Source organism: Seriola lalandi, unplaced genomic scaffold, assembly GCF_002814215.2.
Source record: "Seriola lalandi dorsalis isolate HSWRI2012SDOR001 ecotype SW California unplaced genomic scaffold, Sedor1 jcf7180002054919, whole genome shotgun sequence".
NCBI lineage: Eukaryota > Metazoa > Chordata > Actinopteri > Carangiformes > Carangidae > Seriola > Seriola lalandi.
In genome coordinates, this window is record NW_019525471.1 from 448,653 (window position 1) to 476,127 (window position 27,475).

Consider the following 27,475-nt stretch of genomic DNA (forward strand, 5'->3'; position numbering starts at 1 on the left):
TCCCCAACTTGACACTGTATTTTACTAACTTGTCATGTGCGAAAATGGTTAGAAACCAATAATTTAATTTTTAACAGTGTTTTTAATGTAAAATCTTAATGATAAAATCTTAATTAGAAAAGTAACTGTAGCTAAAATGATCACATAAATGTAGCGGAGTTAAAAAAACAAAACAAAATTCGCCTCTGAAATCTAGTGGAGTAGTAGTATTAAATAGCATTAAGTGGAAATACTCAAATAAAGTACAAGTGCCTCAAAACTGTACACTGTACTGTACAGTTTTAAATACTTAAGTAAATGTACTTAGTTACTTTCCACCACTGGAGACTGCCCTGATTAAAAGCAAAGCATTGATTTACTTTCACTTCCTCGTGATTGCATGAAATATCACGTTCTACTGAATAGCTACGATACTGTATTTTCAACTTGTGCATCCATTAATTATGAGGCTTGATGTTATAATAGGCCTTTACTTTCCTCAGAGGTGGGTGCACCCCATTTTACCATTAGAACCCCAAAGGATGTTGTGCACATGCGCGTTGTGCAATCTACCGGAGCGCGAGAGGTAGCGAAGGGAGTCCTAATGGCGGAGAATGTACGGTCGCCTTTTGACTACCGGGAGCCACCGACCCTCGACAGCGACGGGGATGGGAGCAAGCCACCGCCGCCACGGGGGTGAGTGAGCGCGGCGAGCCTCCGGTTTGCCGCCGCGCGGGGTTGTTTTCACCAGGGATTTGTGAGCAAAATGCAAGAGCCAGAGACGCACGCGCCGCTGCAAGCGTGCGCGTTTGTTTAGTTAACGTTAGAAGCCTTTATTCGCGTGCATGATTTCACCGTAATGTTGCAGAAAACGTAGCCGGAGAAGTGCTTTTTGGTTACAGCTGTTGTGTCCTATGAGGTCGCGTCTTCCAGTACCCGCCTCGATTCGCATTTAATCACCAGCCTTTCATTTTTGATGTTTTGACGGCAAAGAAGTCTAACGTTAGCTGCTAGAAGCTAACAGGCTAGCCACAGTTTAGCATTAATGTTAGCATGCACCCAACCTAAATCATCAATGTAACCTCGCCGATCAGTGATCTGCTCTCTTGTCGATAATCCCTGCTGTATGTCTGATTTCTTAGACTCCAGATCCCTGAACATATTATTCAACAATGTCAGTATATTCACGCTCCCAACGCTGCCTGACTGTTCAGCTGGTGCAGATTATGACTCGTGGCTAGTTTTGCTTTGAGTAAACAAAGTTGCTGACCACCACCAAAATGCACCTGAAAACAGTGGGCTGTCACCAGACTCAGTGATTTAAGCACGCTTTGTTGTGGCAATCACTCTTGTGTAAATGCACTTATACACTATGACGTGATTGTAGAAAGGGGTGGGGCCATTTTCAATATTTTGATTAAAAATCATAATGATAATCGAGATAGCTGAAATCATAGCTTCCACACCGGTTGTCTGTTTACAGAAGAACAGTTATGGTCAGTGATTACCACATCTCTTCTATTTTGTGCTGATTTACACATGGATTGCCAGGTAAACTTGTTGCAAGGACAGTAAACCAACATAATGTGCTAGAATAAATTCTTCTGTAACTTAATGTTAAGTCAAGAATGGCGGTTGGACTACGGTCATTATACAGGCAGTAAAATGTATTTTTATTGGGCTAGAATGGATGAGTTAATCAAAAGAAAAAGAAAAATTAATTGATTCAATCTATGAGTAATTTTTCAAACAATGACACCAAACATTCCAAAGACGTTTAATTGTGAGGATTTGCTGCCTTTTCTTGTCTTACATCAAGATAAATTCAATTAGGGCTGCAACTAAAGACTATTGTCATTACTGATTAATCTGCTGACTATGTTTTCAGATAATCATTTAGTCTATGAAACACCAAAAATGGCTATCACTTTGCAGAACTGAATATGACATCCTCAGTTCGACCAAAAATCTGAATACCCAAGAATTCTTAGTTTGAAATTATATTTGAAAAAGAAAAGCAGGAAATCATCTCGTTAGAAAATCTGGAATCAGAATATTTGGTATTGTGTCACTATTGTTGCTTGCAAAACCAATGAAACAATCAGTTATCAAAATAGTTTGATTATTCTTCTGTTGATCAATTAATTGATTAATAGACTCATAGTTTCAGCTCTAAATTGCAACACCTGTAGATGGCTTTGTTTTTGTTGCCTGTCAAATCAAAGGCATTACATTTTTTTCTGAAGTAGAAGAAACACACCGTGGTCACCACTGCAAGTAGTTTATAGCGTTATTGTTATAGTGGATGAGTCATCCACCTGATAGAAAGGCTCTGTGATCAGATTGAAGCATTGCTTTGCAACAGGTATCACATGCTCCGCTCCATTTGGGCTGCCTTCCACCCGGATACTTAAGATACCTTAGACTTTCCAGGAAAGTCTTAGGTACTGCTTTGTCTGAATGTATCATTGTGCTAAACGAAGCCCTGGTCTTGTTTTTACAGCCGCGTGTGTGGGAGAAAAAGGAAGGGGACACCTGTGAAGGTGTGTGACCGAGCGTATGTAACAGAAGATGAGGAGGAGGAGAGCATGTCAGAACACAGCTACAGCCCAGGTATATATAGAAATACACACACACACACACACACACTTTGCCACATGCTGTTGGGGGTTTTAATTCACTCTGGTGCTTATGGAAAATAAGTGTGCTATGTTTTATTCAGGAGTGTATTGTAGTAAGGAGAAACACAAGGCCTGTGGTTGTTGATGAAGCTGTTAAAATATGCTAGAATCAACTGTCTACTGTGTCCCAGGTGATGGCCAGTACCCAGAGGGCGCAGAAGACCGCCTCCCTCCACCTGGCAGTCCCTACTACCTGCCTGATCCCACTCAGCTCTGGTAAGGAGCACCCTGACCATGTTCACTGTGATCTGCTGCTTTTTAGGTCTGGGATCCATCTTGCTAACATAATTTTTATATTTTTCAGTGTGCCAGAGTTGGGTGAGGAAGGGGCGAGTGGTGTTCGGGGGCCTGTGCTCTTCCATCCACCACCCAACTGCCGCATTCGAGAGGTCCACTGTGGGACCCAGGTGCGGCTGGTTGTCATAGCAATCCGAGACATCGCCAAAGGGGAGGAGATCACAGTGGACTACAGCCTGACGGACTGGGGCGAGAATGCAATGGTGAGCAACTCACTTGATGATAACTGGGATAAAGTGGACAAGGAACGATTACAGGACAAGTCTGGTGATAGTCCGTATTTTTTTTTATGTCAACAAATCCCATGAAAAGACCAAAACCAACAATGAATTGATCATTTTAACAGGTGTTGCCTTTGAAGCCAAAGGCTGTAGTTTATTTTGAGTTGATCTTTTATACACAATCCTGCTGCTGTTAATGCTCATGCACCAAAATTTTGGGAGAAAATAGTCCCCAAAAATGTACTACATGATCTTAAAACAATGTATTTGTGAGATTTCAGTAGGAACCTGTGGGAAGGAAAGTCAAAGTATTCTGTGAAATGGACTGACACATTACTTGTTTTTACACAGGATTTGTGGACAACAAAATTGCTATTAACATTTAACTTCAAGTGTAATGAAAATGTAGATCCTGTAATGAAGCTACATGTTGAGCTAATGGTTTGGTTTGAATTTGAAATCTGTCTCTCACCAGGAGGATGAGGCTGGTCCGCACCCACTGTCCCTCTCTGTGTCTGATTACCTTACCCCCTCCTGGTCATTATCACCCTCATCCTCCCCACTCACCCACTCTGAACCCAGTGACTCTGATCGTGAGGAGGACGAAGAGGAGGAAGATGACGATGATGATGACGATGATGAAGAGGAGGAAATTGAAGAAATACGTGGCCGGATGCTGCGCCGCCGCAAGAAGCGCAAGCTGCCAGCTGCTGTCAATTCAAAGAAGAAGAGCGCGCCCACCTCCACCAGAGGACCTGGGCGTCCATGTTCTTCCTTTTCCCGCCCAGCACCTGTTGCACCCCCAGTCAGATCCCAGTCCCAGCCCCCAGTCAGCACTCTGGCACCCCCGACGACCAACATCAACAATAACATTAACATAAACATTGGCAGCTCCAGCGGTGCCACAGTGAGCCGGCGGCAGCACTGCCCGTACTGCGGCCGCCACTATCGCTCTCTGGCACGGCACCTGGAGAAACACCACGCCAACCAGCCTGAGGTCAGAACAGCCATGGAGCTGGCACACCTCCACACGCACAACTCTTCAAATGGCAGTGCCACACACCCTCAACCCTCATCGTCCTCCACCGCCGCTTCTCACAGTCATTCCTTTGCTGTCCCTCAGCCTTCCGCTTCAAACCCCGCACCGCCCTCTCTCTTCTCCAGGGAGAGGGAATCACCAGCGACTCGCTCGAGCACAGGTGCCGTCTCATTCTCCCTCTCGCTTTCACCGCCTTCTTCAGCTCAACCTGCAGCCGCCAAGAAGGGGCCAAGCTTACCACCGCCCGCGGCAAAACGCCCTACACCCCCGATGGTGTCTCGGGTAAAGAGTCCATCACCACCTCCCCCGTCTACTCCCCGAAGGGGTCGGAGGATGAAGAGAGAAAAGCAAGAAGAGCCGCAGAAGGTGGAGGTGGAGAGCTCAAGAAGTCAAGAGGAACTGGTTCCACCTCCCACTCCAGAGCCAGATATAGATCCAGATGAAGATCTGGAGCTTAGTGCAGAAGGGGAAGAAGATGTGCCAGAGGAGAAAAATGGAGAGATTGTAAGGTGTGGTTGTCTCTGATACACTTTTGTTCCCATTACATATTTATTGGTAACATTGTTGGGTGGTTCGTGATTACAACTGCTATTTCTCTCTCTCTCTCTGTGTTTCCAGCACACACAGACATCACATGTCACCGCTGCTCTCCTCCCTCTCTTGTCTGGTCCTGTACCTCCGCCGCCAGCAGCACTCCTCTTTCCTGTCTTTAACCCGCTCACCTCACTCTGCTGAGGCCTGGCGCCTGCTCTGCCATTCCAGCCTCTCCCTGCTCATCCTCTACAACCGCCACCGTGAATGTGAGGTGGCCAAGCTCACTATCCAGGACTACCGCAACCGTATCACCCCACAGAGCAGCTCCAGCTCCAGCACCAGCACCAGCACCAGCACCAGCACCAGCTCCCCCTCTGGCATGGAAGCCCTCTTGTCACCCTTTGAGCGCCAGGTCCTCAGTCAACTCCCGCGGGCTGGTGTTTTAGGGAAGCGTGGTCGTATCCAGCCGCTTATTCTCCCGCCACACTGTGAGTCCTGCCTGGACCTGCTTCTTCAAACCAGCCCCAACGTGGGTGTTGACCCAGAGAGCCCCTATGTCTTCTCCCGGCCATACCATTCTCCTGCTACCCCTCTCCGGGGCACGGACCTCCTGAGAAACCTGGCACGAGCCAGCGGGGCCAAGAACCCCGGAGCACTGACAGCAACGCGAGTGCGGCGACAGGTAGCCATCCTTACCCAACTGCTACTGTTAGAGGAGGGTGAGGGCCAGGGCCAGGGCGGAGCTACCAAACGCTTGGAGGACTTCCTGGAGCGAGAGTACCACGTGACCCAGAACTGCTCCACTATCATACGTGATCCTGCACTCATGGGTCGTGTGGGTCGTGTTGTTCTTTACGGAGAGAGGGAAGGTGTGCTTTTCAGAGGAATGAGCCTGCAGCACATCTGCCTTGAGTTGGACGGTAAGATGTTGCATTATATATTTTCTTTTTTCAGTAAAAAAAGAATAGACCCCTGGGCCCATCAGCAGGTATTTCATGCATGCAGTGTTCAATTCATGTCAGGTTCTGCTTCTGAGAACCTTTGGTAAGATTGAACTCCAAACATCTGTTTTGAGTGATGTTAAGTGAACACATTGTTATTTTTAAAGTGGAAGTATTAATATGTATTGGACTGTGGAAGGAATGTCAGCCACTTAAATTAATTTAGAGGGGTCAAATAAAAAAAGCATGACTGGTGAATAGCATTTGGTCCAATAATCCTAATTAAAAAAAAAAATTCATATAAGGCAGAAAATAGTAAAATGTTCACAGTAAGCTTTGTGGAGTTTCCAGATTTTTTCTGGAAAAGAGACATTGTTATTACGGTATCAGGTGTAGTTTTTCTATTTTTCAAAATTCAGTGCACACATTTTTTTTTCTTGCAACAAAAATCTCATTAGTGGATATTTGAAAACGTGAAAATAAAACTAAAACTATCTGCATTGCGTAATAACAATAACACATTCATTCATTCCCTTCAAGTGTCCCCTTTTAAGTTCAAAAAGCTACAATACTACAAAATACACTTGGGATATGGAATATCACAAATCTAGTACAAATCCAGGACGTTTCAACGGCTGCATTATTACATTTCATTTTAGAGCTGAGCAAAGTAGCAAAGCAGATTACAGCCAGATTTTACTAGTTTGCACCATTTCATTAAGAAATGTTTTTAATAAGTAACAGTACTGCAGTTGAACTCTTTGCTTAGAATATGTTAAGCTGTATGTCAGTCATTAGATTTGAATTAACTACCTAATGTTTTATCTGTCCTTCAGTCATGTCTGGAAACTCAGCAGACTCCTTCTCAGAGGATTCTGAGGCAGAAGAAGAAAAGGAGGAAGTTAAAGAGAAGGCTGAGGTGATGGTGAAGAAGAAAGGACCGGGCCGACCACCACGGAAGAAGAGAGCACCCATCCCTTCTCCAGTTACCCCATCGATAGCCAATGTCCATAAGAGGCGATGTATTCCACCCAAATCAGGTAATCATCAGTCAGTAACAGTCTGTGACTTCCAAGCATCATCATTGATTTACACTTAGTAACACCTCCTCTGTCTCATAGGGAAGCGTGGAGTGCTGAAGCGTCCCTGGTCAGAGGCGGAGCGTGTAGCAGTGGAGACACACCTGAAGAGAAACCTCATGGAGCTGCGTGTCCCTGCGAAGGCAGACTGTGAGCGCTGCCTTGAACTCTGCCCTCTGCTGGTCAGCAACCAGCGAGACTGGAGGGCAATCAAGTTTTACGTCCACAACCGCATCCAGCTACTGAAGAAGCAGGGGAGGAGGGAAAGCGCCGCCGCAGTCTGCTAGAGCAAAACAAAGAGGTGGCAGAGGACACATAACCACAATGTACAAACCACCAGCAATCACAATGAAGAGGAAAACTCTTGGCCATGGTGGAGAGCCGCTTCTCCTTCTTTCTTTCATGGATACAGTACCTGAAGTTAGGTGCTTTCCCAGTCTCATCACTCTGGTCATAAGGGAGTAGTGTAATAAAAGTGACTAAGCTAAGAAACACATGGGTTGCTCCAGTTAAGAATCATTCGTACTCAGTGTCGGGGATGCCCAGTGTCTGTTTCCGAGATGTATTTTTAAGTGGTTGGACAAGATGTACTTGTAAGTGTGAATATGAGTTCAGACACAGTGAATGCTTTTTTTTTTTTTTTTAAGATAATTTTTTATGTCATTTTTACTAGATAGTTGACAGTGAAGTGGAGAGTGTTAGGAGATACAGGGGAGAGAAGGTGACATGCAACGAAATTGTGTCTGGAATCATGCAGTATGTGCTTTAGACCTCTAGACCACCAGGACATGCTACAACAAATGGTCCTTAGTCTAGCATTTGCTTCCACAGAAGGCTGATGACCAAACATGAATGTGTAAAGCTTTGGATGAAGAAACCAATGGTTCTGATGGTTAAAAATCCCCACAGAAAAACTACTTGTCTTCAGGACTGAAATGTATAAACTTGTATAGTTTGTGTTTGATATTGACTTGGCATTGTGCCCCCACCCCATGGCACCCAACTGACAAGTGTATTAAAAAAAGTATTCTTCAAAGTCTTGGACCATGATGCACCTGATGCACCTGTGAATTGGTTCTTGCATACCTCTTATACCATGATCATAGTCAGACTAGTATGTATCAAGGCACGCCTACTTGAATTTATTGCGTATCAGAATTTTTAAACAAATTTTATTTCAGAATCAACATATGGTCATATTCACCATGTAAATACTTCTTAATCTATGAAAAGTATACAGTAGTGATTATAAAGTTAGTATTGTGTTATGGTGTATATACTGTAAATACTATCTGTACTTATTAAAGTGTATGACATTTTGCTGTGTTTTCTTAAACTGGATTGTAAAGTGAGTTTTACACTGTGGACAGAGTGAAACAGAAAATAGAAATGACAAATAAATACAGGATCTCAGATTGGTTGAGTTGATTCAAAAAACTGACAGTCACAAAGAGCGCACACATTATAAAATGATTTTTCCGTTTCAAAATCAACAATCATTGAAAAGGACATTAACAAACAGCATTAAAAAAATATATGGATACCATTCAGTACAATAATAACTTAAGGAAAACTTAAGTACACTCCACACCTGTACACCTGTACTATGCACAACTGTAATCAGTGGTAGAGCCAGAGTTGGGTTAAACTGGCAACATGAGCTTAGGGTTAGCCTAACCCTGACACTAAACAGCCACTGCATCTGGTAAGCTGGTTATATGACCTTGACGTTTTCTGAAGATGATTAAATGAGTGCAACAAGCAAATGACATGCAGGGAAAATGCAGAAACCAGTTTCAAATTCAGTATATAGCTGAATATACTTTTGTTAGTCCACCACAATACTATTAAGTTAAGATCTACTACTACCTCCCCACAGCACCACAACTCTCTAGTATAGATACTACAGCATATTTATAATACCTTACTATCAATCATGTTTTTTGAGTATGTTTGATATAAACTTTATTGGTATTGTACAAAAGTATTACTAAAATAGCCGTCACAAGGAGAGGCTCAGAGTTAACATGGTAAAAATGAAGATTAAAAACTGAAAAGTAAAATAACAGGATGAGAAATATCACATAAAGAAAGTAGTTGTGAATATATCGACTCATTAAAGACTCCACAGAGACTTGCTGGGTGCAGCACCTCTTCGGTGATGTGCAGAGAGGAGCCATTAGACATTAATACATCAGTAGACCTGTAGAAATTGAAGATTTGTTAATCGGGGTCTATTCCAGAAAGCAGGTTTAACAAACTCTGACTCTAATCCTGAACTCTGACTTGATGAACCCAGAGATGGAAAACTCTGAGTTTTCGGTTCCAGAACAGCTGATCTAAATTAGTTCAATCAACTCTGAGTATGTTCACTCTGAGATAACCGCGTGCATGAGGAATATAAAAAGCCATCAGCAATGGATCTCCGAGTCAACGATTCACCATGGCAACAGGTAAATAAAGAGCAGCGCCTCCATTTTAATCCAGTGGAGCCAGAAAGATGAATGTGTGACATTAAAGCGCGTTTATTTGTTAAAAAAAAAACAAAAAAAAAAAACAGCAGCAGTAGGAGCAGTGAAAGAGTCTGAGATGCAGAAAAGAGTCAGTTAGTTAAAACTATTATATTGTATTCAGCGTCGTCAACTAGACCACATTATTTAGCAGACTTTTATTTCCGTTATGGATGGAACCTACTGTTTGTTAGATGAAATGTTTACATATATTTATTCAGATGTAACCTGATGCCGACGAGAAGATGAAAACATAAATGAAATAGATCAGACAGAAGTTCATAGATATGTGATTGTAACCTCAGATTCTGACCCTTGAACAGCTTCATGATTTTGGTGATTTGGTGAAATGTCGAGGTTTAAGCTGAGTCTAAATTTTTAGATGTCTACTTTAAATTTAAAAATCTTGCTCAACAGCATCAATGAATGTATTTGAACATGTAGTAAATTTATATACAGTGAACTGAATCACTGCAGAACCAGTTGCAGACTATTTGCAGCCTGTATCCAAAACCTCACCTTTTCACTACATTTATTTCAGTTTTCATCCTTACTCAGAAATATTTATGGATTTATGTTTATTACATTTTACATTTATGTGCATTCTCCTAAATTAGTAAAGATGAATAAAACATGGTGCTTTAATAGAGTTGTTTGCACACATGTGCAAACACGGGACAGCAGTGTTTATGTAGTTTGTGAATTCTCACGTGAGTCTGCTGCGTCAAGGTAAAAGGCAAAAGCCAAAATGGCCCCGGACGTTATAAGATGTTGGCTTCAAAATAAAAGCGTAAAGTAAAAGCACACACACACACCCCCACCCCCCAAAAAAAACAAAAACAAAAAAACGAATAAACAGTTCTTGGACTGTTCGTCTTACGTATTGCCAAATTTAGAGAAATAATCTGGCTTTTCATTGACTGGTCCACTTTGGGATGAAATAACAATTTTACTTTGATACGATTCTGATTTGGGTTTATTTTGAAAATTTAACCGGACGTTTCTGTTTTTTTTTTTTACTTTATTTGACTTGATAATAGGACTAGCCGTCTCTGGTATCATAGTCCAATTTTGTAAGCTTTTAGGTGGTGTACTGAAGTTTATGGACGTCGGTTGGAAATTACTCCACCTAACATTATGTGTGGAGTTAGTAAACCTAACGTTTTGACAATAATGTGAAATGATAGTTTAAGTTGCTAACATTAGCTGATACTATAGCTAGCTTACCAGAGCTTTTCGAAGAGTTGTAAGTAGTAGTCTAGTTCAGTGACTGGCCTCTGCTAAATGGCGACGTAGCGACCTGGTTTCACATCTCCAAAGTCTGGAGCAACGTCTTAATTTTGCTGGGTTGCTGTTTTAACTAAAATGTCACAACTTGTTGACTCCGAAGAGACCACTCCATTGCTCAGAGATGATGCAAGCAGGTGAGTGCAGAGTTCAACAGCCACTAACTGGAGAAATTCGCCACTGTAATTTTAGATGAGTAAACATTCAACACGGAGCTTTGCAAGTGCATTGTTTACCAAACAGGTAGCTGGAGGAGTGCTAGTACTAACACTGTAATGCATGTGATCCATGCATTATGTAGACCATTTGGGTAAAATTGGTTTGCTAGTATTTCAGCCTGTTTTGTTTATCAAGCCCATATCAATAACCTCAAACCACCTATGCTGTCTTGTCCCCTTGCCTGTCTGCAGCGATGACTCTCAGGATGACGATTACAAGAGTCGGTGGAGGTCAATCCGAGTCATGTACTTCACCATGTTTCTCAGCAGTGTAGGTGAGGATGCCCTACGAATTAGAGAGATTTTTAACACTTATACTTTTACAATATTAAAAGTCAATTGCAGAGACACTTCATTGGGTTCCCAACAAGTTGTGTATGTATGGAAAAGGGGTCTCTTCCATATTGAGGTGGAGAATAATGATTAAGAGACTGTCCTGTAACTGCCCTGTCACTTGATGGAGACACTAAATCACTGCCAGTTGGGCTGTTCTGTAATTTAACATGCCTCTGAAATCCCTGTAGAAAGACAGAGCAGATCACATAAATCTTCCTGTGGTCAACTCTGAATCACCAAAACATATTCCGTATTTTTATTGAGTTTCTGAGTATTTACAATTATATTTGTCCACTCAGAGATGCATACAGAACCACATTTTCCATCTAAACCAACTAAACAAAACACACACTAAACACGCACAGTATGTATGACATTTCTGCACCCTGAAAGATTCATAACTTTGGCATTTTGTTGGCTTGCAAATCATTCTATGTACCCTTTCAGGTTTCACCATTGTCATCACATCACTTTGGCCCTATTTACAAAAGGTATGTATGACTCAGTATTTTTCTTGGTTTAAAGATTGTTGGCTGGTGAAATTACGTTACTTTGTTTTTGCTGTTCAAAGGCAATCTTGGCAGGGTAAAGGGGAAGTGAAAAAAGCTACAAAAACTTGGAAACTTAATTTTGGATTTAGCAGAAGTTTTGCACTTGCCCTGTGCACTATTTAAAACTGAGTAATTAAGCAGTTCTACTTGGGCACATCCTGGTTGTGTGTCAAGTATAAGAGCATGCATCAATAATCGGACTCATTTGCATTGTAGAACATCATCCCTGTTGGAAAAATTGTGATACTTTATGATGAACATAACCATCTTAAAGGGAAACTGTATTATCCTGAATAGAACTAGAGATAGAAATACAGTTGTCAGAGAGGAGCGCAGTGACCTTCGCTGTTCCTCCTAGCCACTACACCCAAGCATTAGCTATGATAAGGCATGAATCGAGTCTCTATTGTGTCTGTCTCATTTCAGCAAAAATGTGAGGTCACTCTCATATATTCTGTGTATAAATTCTGTGTGAATCTTGCATTCTTTGAACATTTGCACTGCGAGCTCTTGTGTGTAACTTGTTCCCTTGCTGCAAGAATAAATATTCTACTCTTTTTCGAATTCTGAATTTTCAGACAGTGTTCCTGAGTTTATTTGATAATTTACTTAACAATCCCCATGATTGTACATTTTGTTTTCATCTGTGTTCCATACAGATTGATGATAGCACCAATGCCAGCTTCCTGGGATGGGTGGTGGCAGCCTACAGTCTTGGTCAGATGGTTGCCTCACCCATTTTTGGCCTGTGGTCTAATTACCGACCACGCAGGGAGCCATTGGTGTGCTCCATCTTCATCAACCTGTCGGCAAATATCTACTATGCCTACGCATACCTGCCCAAGACCAACAACAAGTTCCACATCCTCATGTCCAGAGCTTTTGTGGGCTTTGGAGCAGGTAACGTGTAGCATTCTTATTTGCTCTTAAACTGTACATGTATCTTTGTTCTACCATATGATGATGTGGTCAGTGACACACATTCCCTAAAATTAGATTTGGTCTTTTCATTGCAGGGAATGTTGCTGTGGTGAGGTCCTATGTTGCTGGAGCTACATCACTGAAGGAGAGAACCAGCGCCATGGCGAATATGAGTGCCTGTCAGGCCCTAGGTTTCATCCTGGGACCAGGTAAAGATGGCTATATTTTGTTCAGATTATGTAAACCTGCTCAGTATAATGGCAATTCTGTGAGTGTCATTTATATTGTGAAAGAAGTTGGAAAATAAAGGAAGAAGTTGCAAATTAAATTTTTTAACTTTTGCATATCTTTGTATATGTCAGCTCTTCAGGCATGCCTATCATTCATCGGAGAGTATGGTTTCACAGTGAAGTTCATAGACCTGCAGCTCAACATGTACACTGCTCCTGCTTTACTGGCTGCAGCATTTGGCCTGATTAACATCCTGCTGGTCCTCCTGGTGCTGAGGTGCGGCTTTGCCATACAATGTGTCTCTGTAGGCATATTTATTTTTTGGAACTTTGACTGCACCAAATGAACCTAACCATGTCTTTCAAAATCATTTAATTTCAATGAGCTACACTTCTGATGGTTCATTTATCATGCTTCTCAGTGGTCACAAATCATCTTTTGATTTCATCACTGATATTAATCAGGGATTGTCTTGATGCTCACTAACAGAGAGCACCGTGTTGATGACCATGGAAGACACATTCGAGCCATCAACTACACATCAGAAGGTATGTGTTGTCTACTGTCTTTTTTTAAATATATATATATATATATATATATAGAGAGAGAGGAGAGTGTATATTGACAGCATCTGTTGGAGAATATTGGTCAGTGTTTCTTTGTTGAAGCCTTTATCTTCCCCTTTCTTCTCCTGCAGATAGAGTCGACATTAGCGAGGAAACTGAGGAGACAATGGACCAGGTAGCGGTCCTGACCTCCAACGTCCTCTTCTTCATTGTCATGTTCATCTTTGCTGTTTTTGAGACGTATGTATTTCATTACAGAGTACAGAAACAGTCAAATCTGAATGCAACACACAGTTCTTATTATCTTATGCCTGGATCTTTATACTCAACTGCATATATTTTCAAGACCTGACTGTATATGTTCATGATTTTTCAGAATTGCCACCCCTTTGTCCATGGACATGTTCGCCTGGACAAGGAAAGAAGCTGTTTTGTACAATGGCATCATCATCTGCGGCATTGGATTTGAGTCCATCCTTGTGTTTCTGGTCGTTAAAGTGGCTTCTCAAAGGTACCCTTACTCATGAATCTGTTAAATAAAAATACATCTCAACTTGCCAGAGTTTAACACGAGGAATGTTTACTTCTTTCCAGGATTGGGGATCGTCCTGTGTTGCTAGCAGGCTTGGCCATTATATTCTGTGGCTTCTTTATACTGCTTCCATGGGGCAATCATTACCCCAAAATCCAGTGGGCAGGTACGGATTGTTTAAATTGCACAAATAGTTTCAGTTTCCTGTGTTGGAGTGATTGAATACCAGTTGGGCTTTTTACCCTTTTTGATTGAAAAACGCAGCTTTGTTTTTGAGGTTTGAACAGAACGCTGTGCAGTAGCAATAATATTTAGAGTTTTATCTATTTGTTTGAGAATTCAAATGCACTTACTTATTTTGTTTTTCTTTTCAAAATATAGACCTCAAAAACAACTCATTGGTCAGTCAGATATCTGAAGCCACAAAAGCCTCCAACAACTCTTTGGAGCCTACAGGCTGCCCATATGAACAGACCTGGTGCCAGTATACCCCAGCAATACACCTAGCCCAGTACATCTCATCTGACATCTTGATTGGGGTGGGATACCCAGCCTGCAACGTGATGTCCTACACACTGTATTCCAAAATCCTTGGACCCAAGCCTCAGGTGAGAAGACTGCAGGGCAATGGAAGTGTTATTTTAACAAATAAATCAACATTTTGGAAAATGTTCGATTTTGAAATGTAAAATAATTATTTAATGCATCTTTTTAGAACCCATAATGTGGATGTTTATTGTTGCTTTCTGCAGGGTGTGTACATGGGGTGGTTGACTGCCTCAGGCAGCGGTGCACGGACATTGGGCCCTGTCTTTGTCTCCCAGGTTTATACCATCCTAGGACCTCGTTGGGCTTTTAGCCTCATCTGCAGTATGGTGTTAGGGGCAATCATCCTCCTCAGCTGTGCATACCACAGACTCATCGCATTTTCTGTACGCTATGGAAGGACTGTAGAATAACAATTGCCACTGAAAAGACTGGCAGTTTCCTACTTTTATCCTCAAAGACTTTTAGCCAAAATCCTGGCTGTGTTGACGGTTTTTTGTTGTTACTCACTTTCCAATGTGTTAACTGCCTCTGACAGATTGTGACTCAGGGTTGACCTTTAAACTCTAAGGTGAAGAGATAAGGCCAGGTTATTCCTCATGACTTGACCAAAGATGGCTTCTTCGTTTTGAGTTCAAAGGGTGTTAGAACTGCAACTGCACTTTTACTCATTTATGAAAGAAGCCATGTGACACATACTCAAAATTATGTAAGGCATTGCCTTGTATGAGGTGGGGCCATGATATCAAAATATTTTAAATCAAGTTACTAAACATTTGTTACTGAAATATTGTAACTTAGCACAGATATAGCATTGTTGGTTTTAAAGATAACTGAATTCTAAAATATATGAATACAGAGACTATTTTAGCGAAGCATTTACAAAACCTTAAAAGGTTTTGAGTCTGTCTTTGCATTAAATCATGAAAGTAATTTTTGGAATCCACAGGCAAACGAACAGTCCACCTGAACAACCACGACCCAATTATTGGTAATTGAAAATAAGTATCAAATTGTTTTACTGAGAGAAAATGTGCTGACTATTGAAATATTGGTTGTGGCATTCCTTATACTGTATGTCCTAATCTGTCAAAGTTGACATTTTGCTGTTTTAGTGACGAATATGAAAGAGGTCAGTTTCACTGTGCGATGATTTGTCGTACAAGAAATGTGACTCTTGAGAGATAAACAGACATGACATAGGGCATATAAGTGAAATATTTCCAGAATAACTGTTCCACATTGAACTGTTTTCCTCAAAGGGAAAATACTGATATAATTTTTCCTATTTCCGTTAAAAGCTTTACTTGTGGTTGTTAAAACTGCAGGTTGTTGTCTACCTGAAATATTTCAGAAGGTGATGTGTGAATGTGTGTATGCTAATGATTAACTGAGTGATGCATTAAAGTTTTAATGTGATTTTACATTCTCAGTATCGTTTCGTTAATTTTGTCATTTTCAGTTTAGTCTAGATCGATAAAGCAATCAAGGGAGAAAAGGCTTTTTCATCCCTTGTATGCAGGAGGATGATATAGAAGACTTTACACATCATTGGGGGTACTTTAAATGTTGCAGCAGCACAAGAGACGGGCAAAGAGCTAAGAAATCCACTACAGAGCTATTTGAACGAAATCAATCTGAAATGAAATAACATTTAAAAGCTTTAAACATTATGTACCTTAACTTAATATAAATTAATTAAGCAAATATGTCTCTGAATATATATGTACAAAACAAATAAGTGTAATGCAACTGCAAAAATCTTTGCTACAATTGTATAAACAGATTAAAGATACATATAGATACCTAGGTATAAGTATAAATAATAAACACAATATACCGTATTGAATATATATTAAATATGTGTATAATATATAATATAAACGATATATGTAATGCATTATGCCATATAAAATACAATACAATTTTTTATTTAAGTTTCAAACCATCAAACATGTACACAGTGTAGCCCTATCTCTTCAAGTGTTAAAATAAAACTCATCACGCCCAAATGTTAAGTGTAATAAAAAAATAAATAAAAACAAACAACATGAAAGCAAAAGTAATGCGGAGATGGCCATTAAAACATCTGTATGGCCAACTTCCATCAGGGGGCAGCAGCGGCGCTTTTGGCGGGGGTGTAGCAACATTGCGCGCATGCGTTCAATTAGAGCGAATTTCCATCCGTTCACGCAATGTTAGTTGAGAGCGCGCACACAGCATGTAGCAGAAGTTAGTGGCTGCTAACATTAGTGTTAACGTAATGCAACATAGTGCATAATTAGCTCGATTTGAAGAGTACATGAAGCGATGGGGGACATGTTTTACTAAACATGGAGATATTTAATGACGAGACGGGTAAGAAAGTGCATTTTTTGCTTCTTATAAGAAGTTGTTGGGTAGTTCAGCTAACAAGCTAGCTCGTACTAGTTGGAGTTGTCGCTAAATACAGATAAATCACTGACTAACCCTGTTGATTTTATTTAATGCTGAAACGGCAGGATTTTATATTGTTTCCCTTCGTCTTTTTCAGAGTTGACGGATATCCATATGTTCGTAAGTACACCATCTTAATTGTCCTCTTTTATGATTGTTTATCAAAAAACTAAGTCATTAAGGAAGTGCCCACATTTTGGCACTTGGATTTTTAGATGCCGATAATGCGGCTGTCAATGATATGATCCTTTACTCAGCATGGGAATATGTCGTCAGTGTTGCAGCATTCGTCCTGCATACGTGTACTTTAAGGCTAGTAGTGAGTTCATCAGACTCAACTTTGATAAGAGTCTTGCTGACTAATGTGTGTTTAGAGACACTTTAAACACTGCACGTAGTCATTTCCTGTGTATATCCTGCACTCCGACGTGCTTTATGTGCGCAGCTGTTTCTCTTGCAAAGCAATGAGCCTACCAGTTTTTACAACAAGCGTAAATACATTAAACTATATCACCAAATATATAACTTGAGAACAGCTATATATTAAGGCTCAATTTTATCATTTACAACAATTTTGCTATTAAGTTTGTCAATATATATTAGATTTGTTTCTAGCAGGAATTTTGTCAAATAGCAACTGTAATTGTTGAAAGGAAGTAGCACATGTATTTGCAAGGTGCCCTTTGTGTTGTTCATGTGTTAAAAGTAATTGTTTGTTTCTCTGAACCTGCTTTAAAACATCCTTTACTTACTAAGAGGCATACAAGATACAGCATAAAACATTTCCAAAGCTCCCCTTCCTCCCTTGAATGCTACATTGTTTACATTAGTTTTCCCTATCTTCTCTGTAATTGGGGCATAACTGCCTTTTACAGTTGCCACCACTGTAGTCTGTAGTGTGATTTTGGCATGCAGGTGCTTCCTTGTGCATTTTAGCAGAACTTGATATATGAACAATGTAAAGATTCCCCTGTAAAAGCGGAATGTAGAAGCCACAGGGGGTTCCACTCATCAAAACTTTGCTGTATCATGTGTCCAGTAGTCAAACAATACATAGTACCTTTGACAAAACCTTGTTGTTCTTATTATTGTTCTTCTTCTTCTTCTTATTATTATTATTATTATTATTAAAGGTTTAAATTTTGTATGTTGGAAAACAATCTTGGCAGTACGGTTTCAATGACTGACTCACCTAACTTAATGTTTAGAACACAGACAGTTTCAGAAATTGGATTCTTGACTGCTGGTTTTGATTCAGTGAGTCAGAGCTCCCTCAAGGTAAAGGAAAGTGAAACTTAAGGACGCAGTGCTTCAGTGGCAGTAAGCTCGCTTCAGTTCAGGGTTACAGTCAGTACTGGCAATTGTTTATCCTTGGGAACGTACCAACTTTTTTTTTTTTTTTTTTAGTATAATGAGGCCCAAATGTAGATTAAAAGTGGGAAAAATAAAAGTTTCAAGGCTGAAATTGGTGAGCTAATCTGACGGTTATCAGCAACTACGTGGAACTGACGTTCACATTTCTCCCTCTCCTGTGTAGCAAAGGTTTGTGGGTATGTTTGAGGGACGTCCTCGTCTTGAAAGGATAGTAAGAATTGGCCTTCTTGGTAAGAGTTGCATTAAAGATTTCACATTACACATCTACACACACTCGAGTCTGTTTTCGTAGTTTGTGAAATTGTTTTACAAGTTTTTTAAAATTTATTCTGCAACTCATTTTATGAATTGTGTTGGGTAAATTGTTATGTTTGGTAGAAGTTATAAAACATATTTTCTTAATAGGTATGGAATACGACGACGATGATACTGGTGAGGATGATTATGAAAGTCAGAATTGGCCCCATGGTTACAACAATTTACACAGATACCCAAGGTTCTCTGACATAAGTAGTGATAGAGGATTTAGAGGGAACCATACGAGGTCATCCAGCTCCAATTATCAGCCTCCACTGCACTACTATACTTCAGCTGACGATCCTCGCCCACCCTCTGTAAAAGTTCAGGCAAAGGAGAGTGTAAGTTCACATTTGTTTTGTCTGTCTAACTTGGATAACTTCATTATGATGTGAAGTGATTCTGTGGATCTCAAATTGTTGCAATGTTTGTTTTCCCAACTCTTGTAGGATACTGAAAGAAGGGCAAGATTATTACAAGAAACTAAAAAAGGCAAAGAAAAGGCTGAGAAGAAGCGGCTTAAGAAACAGGTAAGTTCCACAATCTCCAAGAAGAGTTTGGTAGTTGTATGTCAGATTGTGTAAATTAATCGTTTGTGTATTCTTGCCTAACAGAAGCAGAAGGAAAAACGGCGCGAGAAGATGGAGAAGGAAGAACAGACCCCCTTAAAAAATGAAGAGGTAATGGCCGTTTGTGTGCAACATCTTTAAAGGTGTAATGTGTAAGATCGTGCTACTTGCTCCACCTCCATAGGGGGCAGCATTTCACCTCTTTGTCCCTGTCTAGTTAATCATGTTGTTTTCCCCATGTTCCTTAAAATGTATCATTTATATGCGCATTTATTGTTGATGGTTAAAAATTGTTGATAGCACTGAAACAAAAGTACTTGTAATACAAACAGTATGTTTTTATTTACCTATAAAAATATGAAGGCAAGGGGATACTGCACATGGGTGTACACATGGGTGTCAGGCTATAGCAGCATAGGAAGGGATGATGACATCATCACAAAGGCTGAATCAGAAAATATGGTTTATTGCCAGGTAGGTTTTTACTTACAAGATATTTGGCTTGGTGTTTGGTGCAGTATATAATAAACATATTAATAGGAAATAACAATAAAAAGGTAAAATACTGCAACAGTCAAAAAGATAAATATAGATAGTGTTGACAAAACTCCTGCTGAGCAGGATGTGCAAAAGATCAAAGTATAGACAATATCTGTTATGTGCAGGGATGGTATTACTGTAATGTGGTTGTTGATGAGGCCAGATGCAGAAGAAGAGCAGGTGCTGGTCCATCACTGGGGAGGACGACTGGAATTCTGGTTCTCATACAGACAAACGTGATAGGACAATTAGTTTAGATCATACAATTTCTTTATAGTCAAACATGTTAGGTCTGTTGTGTGTGTGTGTGTGTGTGTGTATATAATGAATAATAAGGATATATGCTAAATGCTAAAATAAATACAGTATTAGGCAGTGGATCCTGAACCTACTGGTTCTGGATCAAACTGTTTCTTTGTCTTACCTCTCTCTTAAGAAAAGTTACTGACGCATCTAGCTGGACTACAGCCGCAGGAACAGGCTAAATTCTACTGAATCGCTAAAATGTCTGTTGACATCATCAATCATACATTTATTCCATTTGAAGTGTTTGTTGGTACGGTTTGTCATTTGCACTAATAATACGTTTCACTACAGACCAACATAGATGTTACTCACCTGTCTAAAAAATTGCACCTCTGTTTACCCGGAGCTGTCTCTGGTGATGGAAAAACACACCAGGATTTACTCGTGTTTTGCCTGTTTTCTTTGCCGTTGAACGTGGTTTCTTGTCAGAGTGGTCCTTCAGGATGGAGATAAAGATCGCTTTCTAGGCGCTTCACACATCTGTGATGTTAGTTGGGTGTTTTTTTTTTTTTGTTTGTTTGTTTTTTTAGTTGGGAGCTGTAGCTTAAAATCAAGCTCTGGAGGAAGCTGTTCTTCTTCGTGGAACTGAGGGCAGACTAGATGCTATACTGACTCACAGCATGTAGTGTCATAAAGTGGTATTACAACACAGCCCGGGACGCAGCTAGTTGGTTAGCATGCTCATTTCAGTAGATATCTTTGAAATACAATAGATGGAGGTCTTGGTCATGACATCATCACTGTGGCTCCTTCACATACTATTGATAGTGTTAGTTCATTCTTTGAACATTTTAAACTAAAATTCTGGCCAGATCTTACACATTACACCTTTAAAAAGGGAGCAGCCTTGTGAAATGTTACCAGCTTTGTTTTTGTTTTCCAGGGGACAAAGGAGGCAGAGCAATCTAAAGCAGAGGAGAGTAAACCAGTTAATGACAAATCCAAAGATGATACAAACTCCAGTGTTAAACAGTTGGCTTCAGCTAAAGATACAGACAGCAGTGATGATGAATCCAGTGATGAAGATAGTGAAACCAAGAACGACTCCTGTGACTCTGAGGTACCAAGTGCTCCTGTTAATGTAGCTCATACACCTATAATTAAGCAGACAAAACTTTGTCACACAATTTGGAACTATCTGTAGTTTTGTAATGCTCTTCTAAATTAAGTTTGATATTGGTGTGAAATGTTTTATCTGAGGAATCATATGCATAAACATGCTAAATATACCTATGTTATGACTTAGATTTTAACGTGACAGTTTTGAAAAGCACCAATTCTAAACAGTGAAAGATAGTTTCACTGCTGCTGCTGAAATGTGTCCTAAAGAAGAGGAATCATTGTGGTATTATCATGTTTCAAAAATCTCAAGAGATGGTGGTCGGTGGTCTAATTTGTGCCAGTTTAGGGGTTCTTGCTGTGAAAAAGTTAGGAGAATCACTGGTTTAGATGTGATTGGTTAGCTTAAAAAGGTGGGGGTGGTCTAGTAATTATCCAACAATTATACAAATATAGAGGTAGATGGAGCTGCAAAGGACTGTTCACTGCCACACAACTCCCTCAGGGGGGATGGGGGCTGAGATTAATACACTAGACCTCAACCACAGCATTTGGAAATGTAAACAGTTTCACCCCAAATCACACTGGATTGGATACATTTATGTAACTGCCTCTGAATTAAAGATGAACCACCAAGAGTATTTTTGTTTTGCTTGATGAGAAAAGAATTTTAATTAAACTTTTTTTAACACCTATTTAATAAGTGACAAATGAACAGTCAACACTGAGACACATGATTAGAATGTGGAAAATGTATATTTTTAACCATTTAAGCGGATGACAGTGTCTCTGTTCATAATGTTTTGTTCTTTTTTTTGTCAAAGGAACTGGATATGACAAGTACTTTTGTGACTAAAGCTGCTCTCATAGCCAAGCGTAAATTGGAGCAGAAGCCCAGACCTGAGAGGAAGGATAAAAAGATCCCGGTTAAGGAGCATAAAAAAACAGTCCCTGACAAACCTAATGAAGACCCAGAGGGTGAAAAGAAGGTGAGTTATCTTGCACACAAATCAGAGATGAATTTTTATTTTATTTTTTTCAAACTAAAAAGTGGACAATCGATTACGGTTCCAATGACTACAGTTTGACCATAATACAGTAATAATTTTGTAATTTTGTTGTCTTTGGTACATGGGATAAGGTTGCTCATCTCATTCCTCTCTTACTGTCTGATCAGGATTCTGCTACCCCTACCATCCCCTCTATTGAAGATAATATAAAAATAAGTACTGAGCTTGCAGGTAAGTTTTATCTGTCTCATGTACACAAACTTTCAGGCAGATGTTTTGATAATGATAAGTATTTAATCATTATGTCAATCAGTCGATGAGATTTTAATTTTAACTGAAGGTTTTTTTTCTCCTACAGTTATTGGAAATAGGTTTGCAGGTTCTGGAGACTTTAATATGGCCGTGAAATACTTCACGGATGCAATTAAATACAACCCTAAAGAGTTTAAGTAAGAACACGTCCTCTACTTCAGTCACATTAAATTTACACCACTGTTCTTTTTATGCAACGTCTAAACTGTTATTTCTGTTGCAGGTTGTTTGGCAATCGTTCCTTCTGTTTTGAAAAGATGCAAGAATATGAGAAGGCACTGACTGATGCTGAGTTGTGTCTCAATATGTGTCCAGGCTGGGTCAAAGGCCTGTTCAGGAAAGGCAGAGCTCTGGCTGGTCTAAAGGTAAATGTTCTCCCATTAAATCTTTTTTAAACATGCTGATCACATACATAGTTAATTTCTGTTGTATAACAGTGTTATCCTAACACTGCTATATTGAACTGTGACCCTACAATCATTGTATGCATCAACCTGTGAATTTTGTGAACTTTTAACTCTTACATATGACCCTCCTTTCAGCAGTGTGGGTAGCTACTTCTAATTTGAACTTTTTCATGAGTGTTTACATTGTTTTGTTTACACATTATTTCAGGTTGGAATGACTTTGGGATCACTTTGGCCTTGTTGCAGCTTTACTCAATTAATTCAAAATGTCACTGAGCTGCACAGTCTCACATTATTTACTAAGGCTTGTTTTGACTTGCTGTTGCTGTAAACATTAATAACTGAACTGATTAATCCAACAGAATGACAGTGAATGAGTCTGAACTTTGATTTAGTCGCAAGCCAAAGAGTGGGGGGAGCTAACCTTTTTTTTTTTTTTCTCTCTCTCTCTCACTTCATCTTCCTCCAGAGGTATGAGGAGGCTTCCCATGCCTTCAGGGATGTTCTCAAACTGGATGGTTCATATGCAGAAGCTGCCCAGGAACTAATGCGGGTGCAGATAACACATCTAATGGTGTGTAACAGTAACATGTATGTTTTCGTTGTCACCTGTGTGAGAAATGAGAAGGAAAATGGGGTCAAATTTATTGCTCTACTCAATATAATATCTATTGTTTGTATTTATACAAAAACGCAGCTTTGTGTATCAGTTACTTCATTGAACTACTGCAAATTTAAGACTTTTGGTTATTGCACAAAAAGGCAATAAGTAAAAATGACCAGTACCAATATATATCAACTTTGAGAGACGGTGAAAAGGCGTTGACAGAGAAGCTGAAAGATGATCACTCCCTGAAGGTGTTTTAACCTGTGTTTTGTTTCAGGAGTGTGGTTTCACTCGCGATCAGAGCTCAAATGCTTTAATTATTCACGGGACAGTTGAAAAAGCGCTAGAGGTGTTGTCCAAATTAAACCATCGACCAGGTGAGTGTCTCCCTCTCTGATTATACCGTCAAGGATTAGACTGAAATGCTGTCATGCGTCAGAGGAAATTAAAATCATCTTGTATTGTTTTATCTTACCTGTGTAGACTGCATTTCATACATACTTATGTTTTAGTGTCACTTCACTAGTGGATTAATTAATTATTTATTATTAACTGTTATTACCAATTAGCTACTGGACACATGAAATTCCCCTAGGGGATAAGTAAAGTATTTATTTATCTGTCTATAGCAGATATATCTGTGTGTAGGTACGCCAATTCCAATTTTAACCACTTGTCTTGTGTGTAGGAGCCGCTCTCCCACCAGCTCAAGTAGTGAATGTCACCGGAGTTTCTCCAGTCCTTTCAGCCAACACAAACTGTGCACCTGCTCATCCTCCTCAGTCCCAGGATGCATCAAAAATATCACTTAAGAACAACCCATTAGGCCAAGTTCAGAATATGTCAAATGTCCAGAGTCAACCAAAGCCTGTTCCTAATCAGGCAGTGAAGAGCAGCAATGAAAAAAGTCAAAAACCACTGTGAGTATTAACGGTCAACATGGCAGTGTCTGAAATGTTGAGGTATTTAAATTAGACTTTAAACAACAGCTCAACACAAACACAACTAACTCACTGCTTATCATATTTATTACAAATGACCGTGTGATACTTTGGTTGAATGCTTAAGTCTTGTCTTTCAAATTTTTTATTCATAGTGTTTCTGTAGTAGTGAATATTAACTACAGTCTGTCTCCAAGCCGTGAAAGTATTCATATTGTTTCTCTGTTACATTTGGCTGTATTTCAGTGTGATAGCCGTTGAGCTCAGATCATCACAGTTCAAACTCCCTCGTCTCTGGGGGAGGGTTTGTTTCCGTCAACTGTTAAATCAGAGGAAGTGACAAGGGCAGGGCATAGTATAAACTTCAAAATTAATACTTCACCATTCACATTAATTTGTCAATGATATATAAATTACTAAACATTAATGATACCAGTATGAGCCTGTATAATTGAAGGTTAATTTGATGATTCTTGATCAGTTCTCATATTAGACAAGCTTCATTACTATGCAGACAGCATACTTATGGTTAATGGTATTGCTTTACCTCTAATTAGACAGTATATTCCAAGAGAGCAGAAAATCATTGAATGCCTCTATGCACTTCAAACTATGTGTTATGAATGATGGTGTTTTTATCTATAAAGTAGTTTCTGACAAAATAACAATCAGCATCTCTGCGCAGGTGGATTCACACATCATTTGTCACCTTCACTCTCTTTCAACAGGGAGCTGTTTCCAGTTTGGGTGGGAAACCTGATTTACCCAGTAACTGAGTCTGTGATAAGCAACCTGTTTAACAAGTAAGACAATGTTATCTTAATGTCGTCTTTGTAGACAGATAGTTCAGTTGCACAGTAAGTACTCACACAAACTATCTTCTGCAGGGCTGGGGTTGTCTATAGTGTGAAGGTTCTGGTTACCAAACGATGTGCCTTCGTAAACTTTACTAAACCAGAGTATTGTGATGAAGCAATCCGGCGCTTTCATGTAAGTATGTCCTGAACTGTATCTAATGGTCTTATGTTTGGACTGTGAGCGTAAACTACAATGTTTACAACGTGACTACAAACATTCTTTTCTTGCTTCACAGAGTCACAATCATCTGTTGTTCTCAGAGACTGGCGACAGCCAAGTTTCATTTCTTAATTCAGCTACGAATACCTGCTACACTGGTCCTAATTAGCCCTGCTATCTGTTCACTGATGATGATTGGGCTTGTTTAAAATTGGTTTCCCCAAGACAGACAAATTATTGCTCCCTTCCCTATGTGTAAATAAATAAGGAACAAGACTCAGCCAGGACAGGTTATCAGCTTTCCTCTAAGCTACATGAATTTACTTCTTCTGTAAATGAATGTTTTCTGTTCACTTCCCCAGGGCTTTGAGCTGAATGGCATGAAGATTGCTGTGAGATATCCAGACAGGATTCCTCATGGCATGGGAATTTCAAAATCTGCCCTCAAAGCTGCAAGATGAAAATATGAAGTGAGTGCTTTATAAAGCTTTAAAGGAATAGTTCAACATTATTCACTTTGTTTCTGAGTGTGAGACAGACCTGGGGCGGGACACCGTTAGCTTACTATAATGACAAGTGGTGGGAGACAGCTAGCTTGGCTCGCTCTGAACTTACTGAATTATGTGCTGTAGCTACTTCTTGGACTTCACTGCTCCTGGTTATGGTTTGCCAAGCAGTAGTTCTAGCATGTAAATCACAAGTTGTTGTTTTTACATTTCTATTTGTGTATGCAGTACAAGTGAGAATTAATTTCTGGTGGTGTTAACTAGCCTGGCTCTCTTCAAAAAGTCTGTTTCACTTCCAGTCTTTATGCTAAGCTAACTGCCTTCATATTCAATGCACAGACATGAGTATTGATCTTTTCATTAACTCTCAGCAAGGAGGGAACAAACTATTCCTTTACATTATCAAGGTTTAATTTGCATTTAAGTAGTAAAAGATTGTTAACTAAAGATTAACTGCCCCTTTTGTAATAGTTTGTAGAAGCTATGCTGTTCCTTTGTCATACTGACGTATGAAATATTAGCATCTCACAACATGTCTACTTACAGGCAAAGCGCAGTTGGACACCAAAGACAGAGAGACAGAGATGACCACAAGCACTAAAAGTAAACAAGATGCCTCTGAGATATCTCAATAAAAGCAAAATCACTTAAACTGTCCAGTACAGACTAATCAATGGCACCTACTTCTTTTTGAACTAGTCCATGCCTTTTTAATGGACCATAGAAACACTGACACTTACTGCCAGGGTTGGGATTATTTTTCTTAAAAAAGCAATGTATTACTGACTAAAAATGACTCCAATTTCTCCAAATAGATGAACATCTTATATATTTTTTACCAAAAGTTTAAAACTATCAGGTATTAACAGAAGCTTTTTGATGCCAAGATTGTTAAAGCCTGATCAATATAGTGGAGCGCTGTTGATATTTGTGTTTTAAATGTCAATATAAGGAAACTCAGTTAATAATTAACATATATACATGATGATTCAACACTCTGCAGTACAATAATTATGTATTTAATTAATGTCTGAAACTTATTATTTTATTTGGGCCCAAAATCCAGCATCACAGGCTCTAGAAGTTATTGCAGTTTGTTTTTTTGTTGTCTTTTTTTTTTTTTTTACAGTTGAAAAACAGTGAGATGTTGATCTTATTTAAATATGGTGAACTTTACAGTAAGGTATTACAAGAGACTCACATTTACAAAGTATCTAAATTATCTGTATTCATATCCATTCAGAATTAAGTTTACTATTCACTTTACTTTTAATACACCTTTATCCTATCATTCTATAAACTATCATTATAATTCTCTATAATACAAAAGGCACTATTTTTGTTGCATGCATACTTACTGTTTAACTGTTCAAGGTTCATTGTAATTCACAAGATTACATTTCATCAGTGGTTGATCACAGGGTGGTACATCTTATGTTTTATTCAGATGCCCTCAGTAATTATGGAGTTATCGTGTTCTTAAGTCAAGAATTAAAGATTATTTCATATTCTTCCTGTTCCTGTCTTGTTATTAAAAAAATGGTCTTTAACCAATAGTTGGCATAAAGAGTTATTGGCCTGCTGACTTTATGAATTGTGAGTGTCATACCCTGTTTCAGCTAAAC

General features: G+C 39.5%; 3 protein-coding genes across 3 annotated transcripts; all 3 read left to right on the forward strand.

Moving 5' to 3' along the window:
• Nucleotides 1-561: 561 nt before the first annotated feature.
• LOC111673484 (uncharacterized) lies at nucleotides 562-8,107 on the forward strand. Its single transcript, XM_023431245.2, has 8 exons — nucleotides 562-675; nucleotides 2,483-2,592; nucleotides 2,792-2,876; nucleotides 2,965-3,160; nucleotides 3,654-4,726; nucleotides 4,836-5,671; nucleotides 6,529-6,732; nucleotides 6,814-8,107. The coding sequence occupies exons 1-8, from the start codon at nucleotides 584-586 to the stop codon at nucleotides 7,056-7,058; spliced, it is 2,841 nt and encodes a 946-aa protein (XP_023287013.1). The 5' UTR covers nucleotides 562-583; the 3' UTR covers nucleotides 7,059-8,107.
• A 2,193-nt stretch (nucleotides 8,108-10,300) lies between these two features.
• Nucleotides 10,301-15,893, forward strand: mfsd8 (major facilitator superfamily domain containing 8). The gene is made up of 12 exons (XM_023431208.2): nucleotides 10,301-10,705; nucleotides 10,979-11,061; nucleotides 11,570-11,613; nucleotides 12,333-12,573; nucleotides 12,690-12,803; nucleotides 12,957-13,101; nucleotides 13,315-13,373; nucleotides 13,523-13,631; nucleotides 13,768-13,902; nucleotides 13,986-14,089; nucleotides 14,305-14,531; nucleotides 14,676-15,893. Exons 1-12 carry the CDS (start codon nucleotides 10,647-10,649, stop codon nucleotides 14,880-14,882), a joined length of 1,527 nt encoding a protein of 508 aa, XP_023286976.1. The 5' UTR covers nucleotides 10,301-10,646; the 3' UTR covers nucleotides 14,883-15,893.
• A 756-nt stretch (nucleotides 15,894-16,649) lies between these two features.
• On the forward strand, nucleotides 16,650-27,361 carry LOC111673476 (uncharacterized). The gene is made up of 18 exons (XM_023431236.2): nucleotides 16,650-16,827; nucleotides 17,003-17,025; nucleotides 18,443-18,509; nucleotides 18,685-18,917; nucleotides 19,026-19,106; nucleotides 19,191-19,256; nucleotides 20,875-21,051; nucleotides 21,875-22,039; nucleotides 22,228-22,291; nucleotides 22,419-22,509; nucleotides 22,596-22,737; nucleotides 23,249-23,353; nucleotides 23,664-23,763; nucleotides 24,075-24,306; nucleotides 25,056-25,130; nucleotides 25,215-25,317; nucleotides 25,707-25,814; nucleotides 26,397-27,361. The coding sequence occupies exons 1-17, from the start codon at nucleotides 16,803-16,805 to the stop codon at nucleotides 25,803-25,805; spliced, it is 1,848 nt and encodes a 615-aa protein (XP_023287004.1). The 5' UTR covers nucleotides 16,650-16,802; the 3' UTR covers nucleotides 25,806-25,814; nucleotides 26,397-27,361.
• Nucleotides 27,362-27,475: the final 114 nt, after the last annotated feature.

Excerpts from the sequence above, each read along its gene's own strand:
- mfsd8 (XM_023431208.2), top strand. The coding sequence starts at position 10,647 with ATGTCACAACTTGTTGACTCCGAAGAGACCACTCCATTGCTCAGAGAT. Across the intron at positions 13,903-13,985 it reads GTTAAAGTGGCTTCTCAAAG|GATTGGGGATCGTCCTGTGT; the intron begins GTACCCTTACTC and ends ACTTCTTTCCAG. Across the intron at positions 14,090-14,304 it reads CCCCAAAATCCAGTGGGCAG|ACCTCAAAAACAACTCATTG; the intron begins GTACGGATTGTT and ends TTCAAAATATAG.
- LOC111673484 (XM_023431245.2), top strand. The coding sequence starts at position 584 with ATGGCGGAGAATGTACGGTCGCCTTTTGACTACCGGGAGCCACCGACC. Across the intron at positions 676-2,482 it reads AAGCCACCGCCGCCACGGGG|CCGCGTGTGTGGGAGAAAAA; the intron begins GTGAGTGAGCGC and ends TTGTTTTTACAG. Across the intron at positions 3,161-3,653 it reads ACTGGGGCGAGAATGCAATG|GAGGATGAGGCTGGTCCGCA; the intron begins GTGAGCAACTCA and ends GTCTCTCACCAG.
- LOC111673476 (XM_023431236.2), top strand. The coding sequence starts at position 16,803 with ATGGAGATATTTAATGACGAGACGG. Across the intron at positions 24,307-25,055 it reads GAAAAAAGTCAAAAACCACT|GGAGCTGTTTCCAGTTTGGG; the intron begins GTGAGTATTAAC and ends CTCTTTCAACAG. Across the intron at positions 25,318-25,706 it reads AAGCAATCCGGCGCTTTCAT|GGCTTTGAGCTGAATGGCAT; the intron begins GTAAGTATGTCC and ends TCACTTCCCCAG.